A 20248-nucleotide genomic window follows, 5' to 3' on the forward strand; every position below is an offset into this window, starting at 1 on the left:
GAAGAGAGAGATCAAACAAATAGTCTGTAGGAGAGGGGAAAACACAGCCAAAGTAAGGAAACTGCGGATGACTTGTGCAGAGCCCAGGGAGAGCTTGAAGTAGGCAAAATTAATTGGAGAGGAGTGGGGAAATCATGACCTGACAAAGCGAATAGGATTTAAAACAGGCAAGTATGAGAAAGTCTGAAAAGAGAGGAAAGTACAGAAAGAAGCACCTGATCAATACAGGACACCATTCCCAAGAGTGGGGACCCTGACCAGCCTCCTCTGTGGTCAGCAAGCAACATTTTCACACAGTGAATCAGCACCATGCTACTCTATGCTGAGACCAATAGCAGCTATTTTCTATACACAACAGCAGTCTCAGGAATTGCTATCAGCTATTCTCTTCCTAGAGCAGGAGGGCTGTGTGTGAACCTACAGCATCCAGCTCTGCTAAATCAAGCAGGTGGCTAAATGGAAATGGAAAGCAGAGGTTCTTGGCAAGACCTAGCACTACCACGTCCACAAGAAGGACAAACTAACCCCCTTTCACTGGCCAGCCTGTACCCTTCCTTCTGCTTTGTTGTCGGACAAACATTACCAGTAACTACCTGAAAAACAAAACTGAGAAACTGATTGAGAAAGGGCCCCAGTTTTTGGTTTTGAAGGGGTTTGGGGTTTTTGTGAAACAGCTGCTTGTCAGCTGAATGAGTTCCCCAGCTGAGTTTCCAGACCAAATCAAACATTTGTGTCAACAATACACAGAGCAATATGAAGGTATGACACAGAGCAATATGAAATATGAGTGGCCAGGGGAATCAAGCGCTGGTTTTTTTTTTTTCTTTGTCAGAACTGCGATCTTAACTCACACCAAACTGCAGTCTTAATGCCTTTATGCCTAGTAACAGGAAACAAGAGCTAACATATGTCACAGTTTGCTAACAAGATTGCAGCTTTCTGAAAAAATAACCTAAGACCATTCAAAAAGATATTTTTGAATGTTCCATGAAATGGAAAAACTTTTTTTTCCAGCAATATCAATCATATTATTCAGTGTCACTTCTCAAAAAGTATGTTTTACTAAAGGATGTTTAAACTTTGCCTTTGAAGTGGAGTAATCTTGGCTCATCAGAACTATTCATTTACTTCACACAAATCCAAGAAATATTTAGGAAGCTTGACCAAAACCCAGTATCTACATTGTTGCTGTACTCAGAGCTACTTTCAAAACAGCCTCAAAACTTCAGTTTCAGTTACATTCTATCAGACTGTATTCAGTTACATTTTCTCAGACTATAATAGATTTTTCTTCCTTGAAATTCCCATAATTCCACATAACATTTGAAAACTTAATTAATTTTTTGCTTTTCACATTTTTACACCATGCTGAGGTATGGCCTACACAGAATTCGGTAAGCCCCAACAGATTTCTCTGGATTTAGTGTGCATGGACACAGAAATCAAAAGTGAATGACAGGTTTAGAAAAGAAAAAAGATAAGGGAAATCTGTTCAGGAGGTTAAATCAATTTTCAAGTGTACCACTAGAGAACAATGGATAAGTTTGAAAACTGCATCCTTTCAAAGTGTTCTTTTTAGAAAAAAGAATGGGCTTATCAATCTGTGTAGGAGTCTGTATCTGAAATTCTCCGTTGCTTTCAGATATCTACTTAGATCTGCCCTTGGTCATCTTAGCCTGAAACATGGAGAAGACTGAGCCGGTCAGTGGAAAAAAAAGAAGACACTCATATAAAGGAATCACCATGTTTTGCTACCAGCAGAGACAATCAGCAGATGAAAAACAGTAACACAAATTCTGTAATTAACTTTTAAGTCCTGTTGTTAAGAACAAGATATATTTGCATTGTGTTAGTAACAAAATTAAAAACACTTCTGTATTAGTTCTAAAAATTTACAACAAAAAGCATAATTCCTCAATTAGCAAGGCAAGATAATGACCTAATTTACTGAAAAGTTCTTACACTTACCAGTTCCATGTAACAAACTAGCTTCCAATATGTGTGGAATTCTTGGAGGAATTTTCATAGACGCACGAATCTGGTAAAAGCTAAAGGAAAAGAGTGATTTGTAACAGATGTGTTACAGTACATCTCATTTACCATATACAGATATATTGGTAAAGGCAGGAATGGATAATGGGAAAGAGGCACAGATCAAGTCTACAAAGCTTAATACTGCCTTACTTGACCTTTATCTTGTTATATTTTATTTTTTAAATTATTAACCAAAGTAGTAGTCAAACATGAATAAAAAGAAGTCCCAACACTAGCTTTTCCATACCCCACAGAGTTGGGGCAAATACCTGTAAAGACCTGCAGTAAAATACAGTGGGAAACTGGTATGAATGAAAAATCAAGATTATCACCTACACTAACTACAGTCATCTCAGAAGGATCTGCCATGTAGCACATCTACAGGACTGCTATAATCAGTTCTGACACTGAAGGAGGTGAAACTGCAGTTTGTAAAACTCCCCCCTCCAGGATCCTCTGAAAACACACAACTTACCAGACACTCCCTGTATGGTTTGTGGTCCCCAGCTATGCAAAAGTGCAAATAAAGGGTCACACTAAGAAAAACATGACAGTACCTTTATACTATCAAAGCCAGGAATTGCAGGCTTCAAGCCTAAAATTGAGAAAAACCCCAACACAAGTCCTTGGGGTCTCTACCCCATCTCTAAACATTTTTTAAGTCATCCATACCATTTCCAACTTTGATTTTTATCTAAGAAATCCTTAACTGTCACCAGACCAATTTTATGGAAGCCTCTACTTAACACAAGCACCCACAAATACCCTTAGATGACACATTCTAACCATCTCATCCCATTTCAGATAATTTATTTTTGTTTGAGGAGTTAGCTCCAGCTCCTCAGTGAGCTGATGTGACCTACCACACAGCTCCACAAACACTAGGACCAGTGAAAGGGAGGCAGCACAAACACAGGTACAGAGAGGAAGAAAACCCCACCTTTTTTGGGAGGACCATGGTCCTAAATGCCCTTAGGAGTATACTTTTACCTTCTCATTTCAATCACAGTGCACACCCAATCACAGTCATGGTTTTCATCATCCCCAAAAATCCAAATCCAAACCAAGGTATTTGTGGTTTTCTGATTTTGGCTTCTAACACTTCAACTGAAGATCCCCATCTGGGACTTATGTGACTGTGTATTATTCTAACAATCAGCCAGTGAAAAATCCCTTATTTTAATTCTTTCACAAAATTAAAAGTCAACTTTAGTCTTGTTAAAACTTATATATCAAAGAATGCTTTATAATGAAATACTAACATTGTGAGACGTAAGAGATTAAGCGATTCCTACTTTTAAAAAGTAGAGCAAAACTTAAACTATTGCAAGCTACTAGTTACATACTTCATTTTTTGAAACCCACAGGTCAAACATGATTACAAATACACTCCCTAAGTGATTAATAAATAGTAAATTAATTCATTTTTTATTGGGTTAAAGAAATATGAATTAACATTAATCTTTCACTGTTATCTTCTCCAGAAGTATACAGAATTGAGAAGATGAAGAGTGCCCTCTCAACAGTAACCCAGGAGGATGCAGCATAGTACAGTGATGTACTCCTTTTTTTCTGGGTCAGATGAGACTTCCATCATTCAATTAGTGATTCATTTCACCTATACTGAAGAAACATGATACATGATAATGTACAATAGCCTCAGCAAGGAGATACTTTCCACTAGCCCCAGCTTCACAGTGTCACTTTTGGATCCACAGTAAACATTCATCAAGAGCCTGACACCTTACCACTGCTAGCTGCATCATCCCATGATCCTAATGACCAGCCTATCATGATAAAGCATACTGCTTGTTATTTCATATATTAAAAGAATGTAAAATTATTTATATGGTTTACATGAAATATTTTGTTGCAGTGTTCTATTAAAAAAAGTAAGTTCAGAGATATGTTACATATTTTAATTCACCTTGACTTTAGCCTACCAAACTATTCATACCAAACTGTCATTCTATTAGAATTTTAAAAATCCAAAATCTGCATAATTCTCACCTGATGTTTAGAAGCATGTGACAGCTCTGCAGAGCATAGGATTAACAACTTTATCAGATGTGGATATGTGGATAGATTATTGAATAAGGACTGTAACAAGGCAAAACAAAAGGCAAATAAAAACTGAGCATTGAACAGAAAAAAGGTGCAAGGAGACATTCCCATTACTTAATCCAATGAGGCTCATTCACCCTGGAGATACTATTAAGTGACTGTTTACAGTTTGTGCCTCAAAGAAAACGATCAATAGAATTGTTCATGCTTAAAATGTAATTTGTGAAACCAAAAGGCTATTAGGACATCCTTTCTTTCTTATTATTGTTTGCTTGCAATTAATCAAGAGCAGGCTATTCTATCCTTTTTCTTCAGTAAACCCTTTACGTGCCTGATATTTTTATTTGATTCCATCGGGAGATGAAGGTGACTTGTTTGCTTGTTTGAGACAGATGGCTTAGATTTTCAGCAGATTTATACTTTAAGCAGTTTAGAACATAAAACATTCACCTGTTACTCTAAATAATAAAATCATGTAAGAGTTCAGCTAAGGGCAAATATGTAAACACTAATTCAACATCTTATGCCTAGAGAGATGACAACATTTTTTAACTGCACTAAGGTATTTAAATAAGAAAGATAGCCCCCTACACAGTATTTACCTGAATTATTCACTGTCATTCATCTTTAAATGCTGTATATATTAAGGATCTATCTGCAAATGAAGAGCTATTATACTGAAACAGGATACCTGATTCACAAAGGTATTATATTTGCAATTTGTAAATAAGGAAATATTTCTTTAAAGCTATAATACACATTTCTCATTTGACAGCAAATTTTAAAAGTAATGTAAAAAATGCATCAAGCTTCGTCACTCTTTTCCCCAAGCCCTGCCTTCCTCATCTTGCCATCTTTTGTTCAACCCACGAGTCAATTTGTCTTGCGATGCTTCCATTTCTATTAAAAACCAAAACAAAACCAAGTCACTTTCAATTATTTCCCGGCTGTAACATTGGGACAGTTCTCATTGGGACAACTGACACATCAACCTGATCTGTGGTATGTGCCTGAGCCTACATATAACAATTCAGTATCGAGGACTTGTTACTCACCTATCACATTCAATTCTCCAAAATATCCTTAAAACCCTCCCTAAATAAGATCTGAATACAATCAGCTCTCCACTGTCTCATGTATCAACTCTACACTATCTAATGTAATGGGAGAATGAAGGTATCCTTCATTCTGAGTAGTGGAAAATTCCATATGATAACAATGCTACAGATCACACAGCCGAAGGTGCAGCAAACGTGCTCAAATCTATGAAGTAAACTCCAGTCTACCAATGCTTTCAAATCCCAGTCCAGCTTCTTCCAAATGGTGAAACATAGCAGACTTAATCCCACAGCTGTAGGTTTACCACTAGAACTTTTCAGACATAACAGCTCGGGTCCATTGGTGTGTCTATAGTACACTGCTTCCTGAAGCCCACTGGAAGGGAGAACCCAGCACAAACATCTCAGAGCATGGCCCGTGCTGAAGCAAAGCCAGTGAGACTCACATGCCCAACCTCAGTACAGCACATTTTCTCTAACATGCATCTCTAAGTCCCAGGAACATGACAGGGGAATTATCAACCTGATCCTGCACCAGTCTGGTTCTTTTGCAAGTCCTTATTCTGAGAGCAACCTAGACAAATGCTCTAGTGGTAATGAGACAAGGGCTTCAGGTTATAAAGCTCTATGTAAAACTGTTTTCCAGAGCAGAAATACTAGAAAAAGAAAATAGCTCAAGCTTTGCAGTCAGCATTAAGATTCCGGAAAAGTGCTAGGGTTCTTAAAGCATAGACTAGCTGTGTTTTTTATGTGAAGATTTTTAAAGAATAATTTGAAAAAAAAGTTTCAATCTCTCCCTTAATCTCTGTTTTGACTGCATTACATGAAAAAAAAGCCCCACCATTTCAGATTATTAACTAAAACTGCCACATCATCACTGATTTTTTAAGATAACAAAAATGTCAGAAGTATTTTGACAAAGACGCTTTAAAGCTACTATGTTTTGAAGAAAAGAATTAATGGTCTTCAGAAAGCTGGTATACTGTAAGAATCACCTGTAAAAAACAGCAATATCCTTCAGACTATCATTTGTGCCACTAGTTCAAGCAAGACTACCCTGTATTTCACAAAACAAAGAACAAACCAACAGAAATACCACGAAGAAAGTTAATTTACAGTATGACAGAAAATGCACTAAAAAATTACTCATGCACAAGAGCCTGATATGCATTAACTGTTAAAGTACCCTGACAGATTATGCCATGATGTTAAGAATCAGCACCTGATAATTTAGCAAGAAACTGTGATCTTAGATGATACAGCTAGCGTTTGTCACTTTAAAAGGCTGGGCTACAATGGCAGCTAAGGAAGCTGAGTCTTAACATGAGTCACTGCAGTACAAGCAGTGCAGGGAACACAGCTGGATGAAGGTCGGTCTGACTACACCAAGAACAGATTTTGAATGAGTCTTGAGAACCATTTTTTCAAGACAACAAGTAGCTTGCTACACCTTGACGTTCATGGGTGTTGATGTGATTTAAAGGGCAGGCTCCAGAGGGAGGCTGAGTAAATGGAACTTGAAACAGTCCTAAGGATACTTTAGCATTGGAACAGATAAGCTATGGAATCTCCCCTTGTGGAAGCTTTCAAGACATGAGGGGACGGTGCTCCAAGCAACATGGTTTGTATCAAGTTCTGACCCTCCTTTCAGCAGGAAGAGGGTCAGAACTGTATGATATGTTACTATCCCTTTTAGCCTGAATCAGTCTATGATCCCAGAAGTTAAAGGAATCCTGAAAAACAGGGTTCAACAATTTCCAACTTGATGACTGAAAGGCAACACAGTAAAAAGCACATATGGTTGGGAATTGGTACACAGAACAAGTTGCAGACACATCTATGAACAGAGCATATTTCAGCTCCAGGTTTTCCTAAGTCTACACTGGCAAAATCCCTCTCAACAGCTTCTCTGAAAGGCAGCATTTTTTATTTCCTATACAATTTCAAATGTCATTGACTTAGGGAAAAAAAAAAAAAAGATGACCTACAACACCGCCTCTGAAAATCTGCCAACCTCTCCTTCTCTAAATGCTTACTGCATTTACTTTACTTATCTTGGCAACAGATATGAGGTCTAGGATGAATACCAGATCTTTTGCTCAAGTTGTGCTACTTAAAATCTTTATCCTCAAACCGTTTGATATCCATTCCCCAAAAGGTACCTTTGCTTTTGCTTCAATGTGGGAGATAGTCTAAACATTTGAGATGTCTACTGAGACAGCATACAAGCAAAGCTGAAGTGGACAGCTTATAAATATCCAAGTGATTTCTGTCAAACCCAGCCTATGCAGTCATTCTTTAGTAAATATATGCACGTGCCTGCTCGTGTCTGTTTATGTCATTTGGTCCTCAATGTCATTACATGCAAATATATAACCATGATATAACCATAAAGGTTCAAGGATTTCTGGAGCTTAGTGTCCTTACTACAGACCTTGTAGGAAAAGGTGTTCTGAAATAAATAGCTAGAATGACTGCTCTCCTGTAGGCAGAGGACATCTCCACTGTCCATCCTGTGTATAAAGGATTAAATTTTGTTCATCAAGTTGTATTAAAATCTTGAAGATTCTGGCATAAAAAATCTGGCATATGCCAGAAAATGCTTTCCCACACAGGAATATTGATAGGTTTCCTTTTTTATCCCCACTATGGGGAACTTCATTTAGATAGGCATAAGTAAGAGAGTTTTTACAACATTTGTGGAAAACGGTAATTTATAATCTGAGCTGGAAACAGGTTTATCAATAACTGGAATGTATCTTGCTACTGACAAAAATAGAAATGTAGGAAGTAATAGTGATTTGACTTTTTAATGCTCCCATATAGAACTACAGGGAGTAATTCATGAAAATGCAGTAAAGTACAACCATTATTAATATAAAAAAAATCTCATGCATTAAAAAATCATATGAGTATTTTTGGCAATAGCTGCAAAAGACTTTACTCGGAAAACCACTTAGTTTGTCAGCTAAAGAACATTCCAAGGCAAGTGTACATTCTGAAAAAGCTTCATAACACACTTCATCATTGAGGCAAAACTTTTTTGCGGTTCCTCTCCCACAAAAACTTTTTTGCTGTTCCTCTCACCAGGAAGAGGAAAGACAGAAGCGTGTACAGCAGTCTGAGCTTTCCTCTTCCCTAAATCCCACTGCACTCACTGCACACTTAAATCTGCTCAGTCACATTAACAAGAGCAAGCACTGAATGTTGTGGACTGTAAAACTCACATGCACATTGGGTCACCTGCAGGGCAGATTCTAAATTTATCAGTTAACCAAATGGAAGAACAGCTGTGACTGTATATGCAAAACCTCAGGAGAGCTCTTGATATCTACTGAGTGCAGGGCCCTATTAAAAACACACCCTCCACTGCAGACCGCCACTAAGACTTCTCCTTTTTCCAAGGTGAGCTGTGGCTCAGGCAAGCAGGACTCGTTTGGTGCAGGAGGAAACAGAGCTGGAGATAAAGCACTGCTTTGCAAATATGGAATGTGGCAGTGAAATGAGGAACTGCAAGGAAAACAGAGAAGAGCAAGTCTCCAGAGGAACAGGCGGCTCTGGGGGAGCGGTTCCGTGGCAGCAGCGTCAGACTGACGCTGGCAGAGCTGTGTCCTACAGATCACACCTCTTCCCATGGTAGCAAACGGGCACTAACAGAAACTCCCACTGCAGCAAGTCAGCAATGTCAGCAAAATACTGAAAGGATCCAACCATGAGAAAAAAAAAATTGTTTATTTCTGTTCAACACCCTTCTGTTCTACAAGATAAGCCCCTTGCTACTGGAGAGACCCCACATCCCTAATTCTTCCATGGATTTATAAAACAAATCTTCAAAGCAGTAAAACATTTAGCATTTCCCACAGTTACCAGCCAATATTGAAAAATGCCAACGTACTTTTCTAGGCAATCTGAGTACACCTGTAAGGTTTAAAGCATTCCATAAGATTGTGGAACACAAATACTCTATCTTAAACATTACCACAAATTTGCCAGATTTTTTTTTGTAACCTCCTAAGCATTCTGTAAAAAGGCAATCCAGGCAAAGAGGAAAATCAGAACAGAAATAAAATAAGGTGCAATGGAACAGAAGTAAGAGAACAGAGAAAGACAGAATAAAGCACAGGCAGTAAAATGTTGATTATTGAAGTGCAAAATTAAAACCAGAATTGGTTAGACTTGTTCCTCACCAGGAGATTTGCACAGTCATCTATAAAAATTTAATCCCACCAAACCCAGTTGGGGCCCACAGAATACCAAATGGACACCAAACTACTTACAGGGCTTATCTAGACAGGGAATTATTTAATACAAGTATAGAATGCACAGAAAGATTCGTATCTTGCAATCACTTTGTAATAAGTACTTCCAATAGGGACCAATATAAGATTTACATTCTGCTATAATTGTGGGATTTAGCTGAGAAACTCTAATTCAGATACTTGAGTAACAGAAAAACTTTCATGCCCTATGTTTAAAGTCTTTTAGCAATCCCTTCAATGAAAAATCCATGTATTTCCCAGCTGACTTTTATTAAGATGAATAACACAATGGGCAAACTTACAGAAAATAGATAAGAGGTTCTCATTCATTTGAAAGAAAGTTTCCTTGAAAGTTAATTACTGTTTTGAAGTACCTCACATGCCTAGAGCACACATTTCTGAAAATTAGTCTTATATATAAACAAAATAGTAATTAGACCAAAAGTTTGATGAAAGTTATTTGGGAGACCAATACCCCAACTAAGTCACAGCAGCCTGTAATGAAACAGGATTAAAAACGTAAAACAGGAGAGAGGAAAGTAAATGCAACTGGAGATTTTGCCTTATTATTACAAAAGCCTTTTCACCATGATCTTTCCACAAAACACACAGGCAGAATTCCTGCAATGGTTATGAACATCTATTAAAAAACTTGAAAGGGGAACAGTCTCAAATAAGTATTGCTTTTTTAAAGAGACACATAAACATGCAGTACTAGATGAATCCTTATTTAATCAAATATATGTTAACTTATATTAGTCTATGTTTATAATTTCAGTTCCTCTTTTACTTCCTGTTCTTACTGAAGAGAAAAAGAAATCATACTAAATTTCCTTACATCTTTAAAGTACAACAGTCCCATAAAGCTTATCTTCAAGAAAAATGATTTCTCATATTCTCTTATAGGAACTTTTAAACCATATTTATTTAGCTTGAAAGTATTTTTTGTTTGACTTCTTGATTCAGCACACTAGCCTTGCAAATGATATATCACAATTGTTTAACCACTTTGTGGCTTGGAACTTTTCAGTTTTCTGGGGAGAAAAGTATGGGATGCTAGGTTTTCCTAGTACACAGGGTCACAATTTTATAGCTTCAGCCCTTGCAAACAGACATCAGTTTTTACTAAGACATACCATAACATGTTAATTTCGAAATCAAATTCAGCAAACACAGCAGATGGGAGACCAGAAGAGAACTCATTTTCTGGCATTCACTAGTCTTTCATATGTTCTAAGTTTTGCAGCTGTGCAATTCTGTTCCTCTCATCTGTCAGTAAACAAGTATACAAGCCTTACAATTCACTTTGCACCTTATTTTAATGAAAGGCAATCTCTGTTTTAATAGCAAACACTTATCAGATACTAGAGAGAACATTTAATCAGATACTACAAAGAAAACTGTTGCAAAAAATCATGACAAAGAGCCCATGTGAACTACTATATCTTACGTAAGATGCATCAAAGAAAGGTAGGTCACTTTCATCCCTTACCAACATCTTCATCTTTTCCCCTGTAGTAAGCTGTGTCATTCATGAAAGTCACATTAGCTCCTGTCATTTAATTTTTTAAATTGAAGTACTGTAGTTTCAAATACAACATAATGCTCTGAGATGTTATTAGCACACTAAGAAAGAAAAGTAATCTCTCAGATTTAGAAGTGTCCTTTTTCCTTCAAGCAAGGCACATTTTCATGATTCATTTAAATCACCTAAAGCCAGTACTGCCCCAGGTAGAAGCATTTTGCAGACTAAAACCTCTTTTACATATTTTTGTCCCACTTCAAATAAGTTTTGATGTTTGCTCTATGGTAAAACAAACCAACATGCTCATCCACCTGAAAAGGGAAAAGAAGAATCCAGTAGGGGCTATTAACAGAAGGCAGGATCCCACAGCCAGAGGAGAAAGTGTTCCCTTATGTGACATGACAGGGGCTTAAGCAAGGCTGAGCTAGTGATGGGGCTCCATGCTCAGAAATAATATGAAATTTTACTGCCACTTCTGGTAAATTAGGTTTTCCACAACTTCAAGAGTTTCAACTCCAAAATCACTGAGAAGCAGAACTGCTGGCGGCAGACTGTATTTATACATTTATTATTAACATAAATCTTAAGAAATAACCTCAGAGAATATTACCAGAACAATGTCACAAGCAAGTAATGAAAAGTTAGCAGAATAAGTTAAGACCTGTTTCTCTAAATTACAATGATCCTAAAAGTTTATGAATGTCAAAAAGTAAAGTGAACATTCAAGATTGGAAAGCAAAAACTCCACTTCTTTCCCCTTCATAAAAAAGAAGAGTTACTGTTCTTGAACAGACTTTTTGACATGATAGAGCCACCTCCCACAGCAACAGTATCTTCCATCTCCTAAGACCTACCCTATCCAGTATATTCACAAGAAATAAACCTCTGATGCCAGTTTAAATAAATGAAACAAATTACAGGAGAGCAAATACACTAAGTACTCAAATCCCTTTTTCTCTTGCCAGGTTCCAGAAGCTGGATATGACACACAGTACCTGCTGAACCCATTCAACAAGTTCAAAATAAAATTATATAAGCAAGCAAAAAAAAAAATTGTTTTTCTAAAGTCTACATTTTCCAAAGGCTTCTGTTTTGAGAAAACAGTAAGAAGCACCGTGGAAAACTTCAAATGGTATTCAAAATATTCTGAAATCAATTTTATGAAGGAATCTATTCAGGAAAGGTAGGAAACAAATTGCTGAAAGGAAGGCATGCAAAAGTCTATGAAATGAAAACTGAGAAGCATATAATAAGGAAAAGAGAAAAATTCTGTAGAAGAAGCACTAACCATAGTGTTATGACTGAAGTGAAGAGATGGTCATCAAGGTGATCGTATGATTTACTTTCTACATACACTGAGGGGCCTCAGACTTTCCATGCCTCTGGGTATCTAACTCATCTTGTTCCCCTTATGAAGCTGACCTCCCACCACAGCTCCTTGTAAGCTGAGATCTGCAAAATCCACTGAAGAAGAGTCTGAGCTCTCCTTGCAGAGTAGGAAGCTGAGGGTTTCTGCTGCTCTGGATGCCTTTCTATCATCTCCTCCTTCCCCCTTTCAGAGCTGACCTACAGAAAGGGACTTGGCATTCTGGACGTGATTAGGGGCCGTTTCTCTGCCAAGTACCAGAGCTGGATCTCTCTGACTTCTGCAATAATCTGATTCCTTCTCTGTGCCAGACAAGCAAGCTGGCATCTGGGAAACCCTATCCTTTCTTATAGTAAGGGAATGTCAAGAATAATGTCTTGAAATTTAGACTGTAGTTTTACAATATAAAGACTTCTGCAAGAAATGAAGTTTAAGGAATTCTGTTTACCCCTTTTCCTCTGTTCTGTCCTCCCAGGCACTCAACTCTTCCCCTGCAAGACATTTGACACCTTTCTCAATTACACCACTGCACCACTTGCAGAGTAGTTCTGGAGGCTGGTCAGATCCAGCAGCTCAGCCAGCACAACCCACAGGGCAGGGCACTGCAGTGGCACAAAGCTGCCAGCAGCAAGGGAGGTGGAAACTGCAAACTGGCATTGCCGGGCAAGCTCTGTATCTCTGCATGAGGGCTTAGGGAAATTAGAATTGACATACCTGACATCTGTCATAACTCTGTATCCTAGGGGCAGGGATGCCAACTGAGAGGAATGCAAAAGTTCAAACAGAGGTTTTGTTTCAAAACATACCGATCTCTGGGCTGCTGTCATTGAGCAGATCATACTGACATAATGGCCTCTCCCATGCCAGAAACATCTTCCTAACACAGAGGCTGGAACTTTTATGGGCATTTCTCTCAGGATGTAGTCCAGGATTACAGTTAAACCAACACAAAAGCTAGCTGGTGACAGAAGTAGGCATCCCATTCCTTCTGTGTACTTTACACTCCTTAAGCACCACCACTGACAGAATGCTGATGTGGACCAGAGAGATTTAAAAAAATGTAACTCAGAAGGATTCCGGTTTTGCCAGGTTTTTTTCTGCTGGTTTACCACTTTGAGCCAACCAACCATAAGGTGAAAGAGCATGACTGTAGACACACAGGAAGCACCAGAAGCAGGATCACCCTACTCAGGCAGCTGCTATCCGACCAATCTCCATCCCTGGAAGATCTATAACATTAACCCTGTGCTCCTGCCAGCTTAACCCACTCTCTGACTATATTGCTGTCAAAAGCAAGCCCATCCAACTGACCTGACTGCAGGAGCGAACAAAGCAGGAGAAGACCACGCATATCACACCTTTTGGCAGATACATGCTCAGGCCAACTAGAAATGCATAGATGAGAATGCTATTTCAAACCAGATTTGGGTTCATGACACCAACAGTGGGCCATGCTGGGTATACTCTCTTAGCCTCTCCCTCCACCAAAAAAAAATCCCAGGGATCAGGCACAGCCATCCACATCAAAGAAACATGCACAAGTGAAAAACACACCTCTTTTTTTCTCCCCAGCCTGATCACCTCCAATATCTTGGATGCTACTTCTTGCAGTAAAAATACACAAATAGAGAAAATTATTAGCAGTGGGTCTTGATCTCTTAATTTAAGCTATTCATCATATTTTTGGAGAAAATATGAAACAAATTCTTAAAGTAATTTTAAAACTTTGCAAATCAACAAAGGAAGTTACGTATGCATAAGCATAAACACGATGGTCCAGTCTAGAGGGCCTCTAAGTATCCGGAGGTATTTTAAGCTTCTTCCCCCATGGCTAATGTGAGTCAGAATCTGCGAAAGGGCGAACAAGTGGAGTGGGGTGAAATAAGGTTAAAAAATATTCAAAAATACGATGAGGTACTTTATGTGGAGCACAGTATTTGGCAGGAGGCATAAGAAGTAAAAGAGGAAGAGATTTTGAAGCAAGCACCAGACTGAAATGGAGGCAGCCCAGTCTGAGTCTGCATTTGGTGGCAGGACTGAGCCTGGTTCCCTATTTCAACAATGCTATATGCTCTCTGCAGTTTGTGATATCTAGTAAAGTGCTGCTTGTGATTACAGATACAGGTATACATCAAGGTATGAGCAGCAAAGGAGGCAAAAAAAGATACCATACCAGAAATGTCTGCAGTATTGTGAGGCAGTCAAGACTTTGAAACACAGGATAAGCATCTTTTTCTCTCTCCCCTCAGATAACTATGACTAAGTTAGTAAACTAACTTAAAGAATCATATTTCTGCTGTAACTATTATGTGTATTAACCAAGTACACATAAATAAGGCAAAATACCAATGAATGACAGATTTTTCTGGGTTTTGCTACCATCTCATAGTGCCAGGTCCGAACTGTAAGACTATGCACAGGTTACAAGCTTCTACACATAAGGGTGCTAACACTTTAAAGAATCTCAAAAGTAACAATGTTAGTGACTAAATAAGTATTCAATGCAAAGTTAAAGCTGTTACTGCTGTCACATACCACTCCATTATACTGAACTCAGTAAAACTCAATTTAGAAAAAGAAGGTGCATACTCAAGAAATCACTCTTGTGGAAGCCTTCAACTAACACTGATGCCCATTCTACCTTCATATTATACACAGCTGAGTGCTATACAGTCTACAGAATAAAAGAATGGGTCTTCTCCAGATAAAATCCTTTTATACTCATTCCTGTCTTACACTGTCATTTACTCCCGCACTGAACTAAACTCATTGATCATGTTTCTCCTGATAGACATGGCAAGGCATGCTGAGGTACAATTGTTACTTTGCAGTGTGAAATGGTACCTGGTGTTGCATACACAAGACCCCTATTTCTTCAATTGCATGAAGAAAGAAGGAATTACAGAGACCCTCCAAAAGCAGTCTCAAAGGACAGCAAAATATGACATATCACTATCGCACCAAAGAGCTGTGCCTACCACAGCACTCTCAGGTCCAGAAAGGCAGCCAGGTGGCATAACCAGGCATCTGAGCTCTTCATCTTTTTGCTCTTAGAAAATGGAATTTTGCCAAATTGAATGCCTGGAGGAGATGGGATGCCATTAGACAGCTTTAATTCTGAGTTGAGAAAATTATTTCCATTGCAAAATCCCAATTTCAATTGCAAAAGTTGTTATTTTTAAAATGTCCAAAAGTACTACTTTAATGTAAAAGCTAAAATCTGAATAAAATTCAGGTGATTTGAAATTTGTACCCCATATCTGAGAAGTCGAGAAGATGCAATGAGTACCCATGAACATTACAAAACACTGAAGTAATATTTTTGGAATATGAGGAGATGCAGGAAAAAAAATATATCCTCAGGACAACTCCAACTACCAACTCTTAGTTATACCTCTATGTATAATGGCTGAAGAAACAAGCATCTGTACAGTCATCTTTATGGGTCAGAATATGCAGCTAAAACCTGCAGCATCCGGATCTCATTTAGTTTCTTAAGATGGAGTATAGACTTCTAGGAATTACCATGGAGAAGAGCAAGGAGGAAGATTCAAAAGTAGGAGTCCAATTTACAGTGGCTCTAGGTGACCCCCAGACAAGCTTCCCTGTGTGGCTGGAAGTGTCCTAATACAGGCATGGCACTTCAGATAACTGAAGAAGACAAGCAGAACAACCTACCTATGTCTTCAGTTCCACTCAGTGTGCTTCAAAAAACCTTAATTTCTCAGCTAACTCAAAGGAAACAGTGCTCAGTTTTCCACTTACTTTTCTAACCCCTATTTTCAACAAATATAAGATGTCATATTTTAGAAGACAAGATTCTGTCTTTTAAATTGTAACTGCTCTATGGAACCAGACCATGTCATTGGCGTCTCAGACATCATCCCCCTGCATCCCAGGGGCTGACAGGATAATTGATGACACTAAGTTTCAACTTCTGTAGCAATGGCAATTTAAAATAAGACTTCCCCACTGCTCATTCCCAGTCTTACCCTTTCCTGCTTCAAACCAAGCAGGACCTGCATGTGGGCATCCACTGACAAACTAGAATCAGAAACTGATCCACTTCAAACCAAACCAAACCAAAACAACAAAACAACAAAACAACAACAAAAATCCAAGACCAAAAATATTTGCACAATTTTTCCTAGACAGATTATTCCTTTGAGTTTACATCCTAGCCTTCCAAATCTTAAACCTGTATAATTGCTATTTGTATTACTATAAAACTATAAACTGAAGAACAGAGCTCATCTTACAACTGTTAGACAAATTTGACAGCTTTTTTGTCTCTTTGTAAAAATGCATTACATTAAGTAAAGATCACAGTATAATACTTCAAAAGATAAGCTATCCTGTCAGAAGGCAATTCACAACACTTATTTCCAGAAAAATATGTCATACAGAAACATAGTTTGAAAGTAAAAGTATGTCTCAGCTGTATGAATTAAAAAGAAAACCAAAGAGGTGAACTTGAATGTTCCCTGTCCATGAAGAGTTTGTTATTCGATCATATGCTGGCAACACAAACCATTAGCAAGGGCTACTTCTTCATTTAAGGACAAAACCTTTTCATTTCTGATATAAACAGGAGGAAGAAATGTGGTCCTGCTGGAAGGGGACATTTTGAATTTTAATTTCCTGTTAAAGTTTTTTAAATTAATGTAGGCAACTCACTGGATCCAGAAAACAACACAACTTTTTCTATATTGCATTATTTCTCATGACATTACTGAGTAATCATAATAAGATTTATTAAATTTCATACTCTGATTCTTTTAAGCTACATTACACAACCACATGCATGAAAGCATAAAACGTCGATGCTGCTTAGACACATCAGTAAGTATCTACACACGCAAAAACATAAATCTATGGAACAGAAGAATATCATAAGGCTAAATTTTCAGTAGTCTCTGAAGCTTAAATTCCTTTGACTTTTAATAGGATTTGGGTTCACAAGCAACTTATGCTGCGATCTTACCAATAACCTTTCAGATATGATACATCTCCAAAAGTACCTTTTAGGTTAGAATCTGCCAAAGTCTCGCCTGTGGAAGATACTTAGTATTATTCTTCCATCTGTTACCCAACAGTTAAAAAAAAAAGACTTTAAAGAAGTGTGGTAGACATATATTACTAATGTAAATTCTTCATGTGGTTTTATAAGAATCTTTTAACCCAAAACAAAGTCAAATAAAAGAAAACTAAGACACGCTGAGCAGTCACCATGCAATAAAGAGCTATTGTTACTACTTTATTTTACTTCCTTTCCTCATAGTTTATGTAACAACAAATTTACACTGCCAAAAAAAATTAGGAAGTTCTTTTTCTGAAACCCACAATGAAACTGCAGGTATTGTAACTTACAAATTAAAATGGTACCAAAAAAAAAAAAAAAAAGGCAAAACACATAAAGACATAAAATTCTTTTAGTATTCTACACCCAGCTTTGGCCAGTTGTGGGTGCATGCATACTACTGATGACAGAGTAACAAAAGAACAGTGAGAAAGTAAGAACTTAACACTGGGATTATAAAAATGCACAGAAATGGGGAAAATGTAGATGAAAGCTGTTTTCAAAGCAGATCTTGCAGCAATGTGTGCACTATGCTAAACTACAAACTACTAGCTAAGTCTCTTTAGCTCATTAGATTTGCCATTTACAGGTAAAAAAGCAATACACAGCTCCAGGGAAATGAAAATCTCATCTTCTCACAAGTGAGGGTTACCAGGAAACTCTTCCTCCCCCAGAAAAGATGTAACTGTCCCAAGTTAGACATCAGGACCCATCACCCCATGGTGGAACATAGGAACTTCAACTGAGCACTAGAGAGTACTGAGGCACTTTCAGTAACCAGTTGTTTGGAATGAGACATTCTGAACACATTTATATCTCAGTTCAGAATATATATGTACGCCAACACATACAAAACGTATGTAAATGAGGGGGTAAGCAACCTGTTCTTACAGCAAAGTCTTAGAAATTGAACAGCTTTAAGGTGAAGGAGGGTAGGGTTAGATGAGATATTAGAAAAATTCTTTTAGTCAGAGGGTGGTGAGACATTGCAACATGCTGCCCAGAGAAGTTGTGATCAGCCCATCCCTGGAAGTGTTCAAGGCCAGCTTGGATGGGGCTCTAACCTGTTCTAATGGAAGGTGCCTCCCCCATGGCAGGAGGGTTATCACTGGATCATCTTTAACGCCCCTTCTAACCGAAGTCATTCTATGCAAAGACTGCTGAGACTACTAACCCAGTGTCAGTCCATGGGAGGTGCCACTGGTCACCAGCTTTAAGTTGGACGTAGCACCACTGATAACCCTTTGAGCCGAATCATCCAACCAATTTTCCACTCAACTCATTCTCCACTTCTGCAGTCAAGCTATGTTATATTTCCTTTGTCTTTATAGAAGATCAGTACTATCGAGCCCCCACCTTACTGGTGTGAACTTTTATGAGATAAGATGACAAAACAGCCTGAAACTTACACTAACTCAGACTACCATTCTCACAGGTCCCAAACAAACACATTTCTTTAATTCATTTTGTCACACAATACTCGCATATCAATCACTGTTTGGGAAAAAATTCCTATCATCACATCTCACTAGCTCAAAACAAAAATTGTGTGAAGCCTTATTTCAATGTAATAACAGATAAAAATAAACCAATGGAGCCATCTGTAACAAGCCGGGACAAAAGCAAATGGCACAGTTATAAGAAAACATAACAAAATAGCTGTATTGGATACATAAGACAAACATTCTATTACAATGTACTGTCTGTTACCCCTCCTTGGAATAGTAAGTTATCTTGAGATAACTTACTATTCCAGGTAAAGAAAATAGTCTGCTATAGAGGGTCACTTAGGAGGATAACATAGTTACAACCCTTCATTTAAATATGATCTTGAGTAAAATACTATGAGAAATTTTGGCTCAGTCTGCACTATTTAGACCAGTTTAGATCAAAAGAGTGGTTTTGAGGCACTTTCCCCAACGACACCAGTTTGCTGCATGCTGGTTCAGTTCACTGAGAGCTTTCTAGTCATAGAACCTGGATGTCCCCTAAGGAAGTCGAACTACTCCGATCTACCTGTCACAAAATGCACTTCAGCCCCTGAGGGCACAAAACAGTTTGAATCAACTACTGATACAAACAATTTCAAATTACACTCATCTTACAAAATATCTGGTCCTCATCAGAAGATGAGGTTAAAATCTAGGCAAAAGTAACCATGGAACCACACAGATGTATGGACATCAACACTGCTTTTAGTAATTCATTCCTTAAATACCCAATTTAATTGGTAGTGTAAACACAGTCATAAGTGCTTCTGGCAACTGTAGTGCCTCTACAGATACAAATCCAGGAAAATATGAGACACTTTGGATGGAAGAGTTGGCAGATCTCTTCAAATAGTTATAAAAGCAAGAAGAGAGTAAAATGGGTTTGACCGGATATTAGGGTATGTGGACTCTACAGAAAAGGAAGGGAGGATGGGGAATATGCTACAAATTCCAATGACCAAACTCATGTTAGCTCATATTTAATAAAAGGGACAAAAGACTGACATAAAAAATACATAAGGGTGAACTTTCAGACTGATAGACTGATTCACAAGACAAAGCTGTTAAGAAAAATAACTAAAACTGATCAGAAGGAAATTTAGGCTGAGAATGATGACATCTCCAGTAATCAAATGAGTGAGAATCTGGACTCACTCTGCAAACAAATACTTTTGGAGTAAAATCTAAGCTCTAATAAGGAACTTGATGTGATTACTTGCAATTGCTTGTGGGAGCTCAGCACATCACTCCTGATGTCCAGAGCTACCGAGAGAACCCTTGGGGGGCTCGGGAGTCTTGGAATGTTGCCAAAAGCACTTGGTGGCTTGATTTTGATCCATCTAGGGATGTGCCACCGATGTATGAGGAGATG

At 38.1% G+C, this 20248-nt stretch overlaps 1 protein-coding gene across 3 annotated transcripts in view; it reads right to left on the minus strand.

Moving 5' to 3' along the window:
- FAM135A (family with sequence similarity 135 member A) overlaps nt 1–20248 on the minus strand; it is a 79596-nt gene that overhangs the window by 38541 nt on the left and 20807 nt on the right. For all 3 annotated transcript variants that reach the window (XR_009485933.1, XM_059842650.1, XM_059842648.1), the window contains exon 4: nt 1969–2048. Coding sequence is in view for 2 of the 3 variants with exons in the window: in XM_059842650.1 (XP_059698633.1) it covers nt 1969–2048 (80 nt within the window). In the remaining variant the exon portion in view is untranslated. The remainder of the gene's footprint in view (nt 1–1968; nt 2049–20248) is intronic.

The sequence above is a fragment of the Haemorhous mexicanus genome, chromosome 3 (assembly GCF_027477595.1).
Source record: "Haemorhous mexicanus isolate bHaeMex1 chromosome 3, bHaeMex1.pri, whole genome shotgun sequence".
In the NCBI taxonomy this organism is placed as follows: domain Eukaryota; kingdom Metazoa; phylum Chordata; class Aves; order Passeriformes; family Fringillidae; genus Haemorhous; species Haemorhous mexicanus.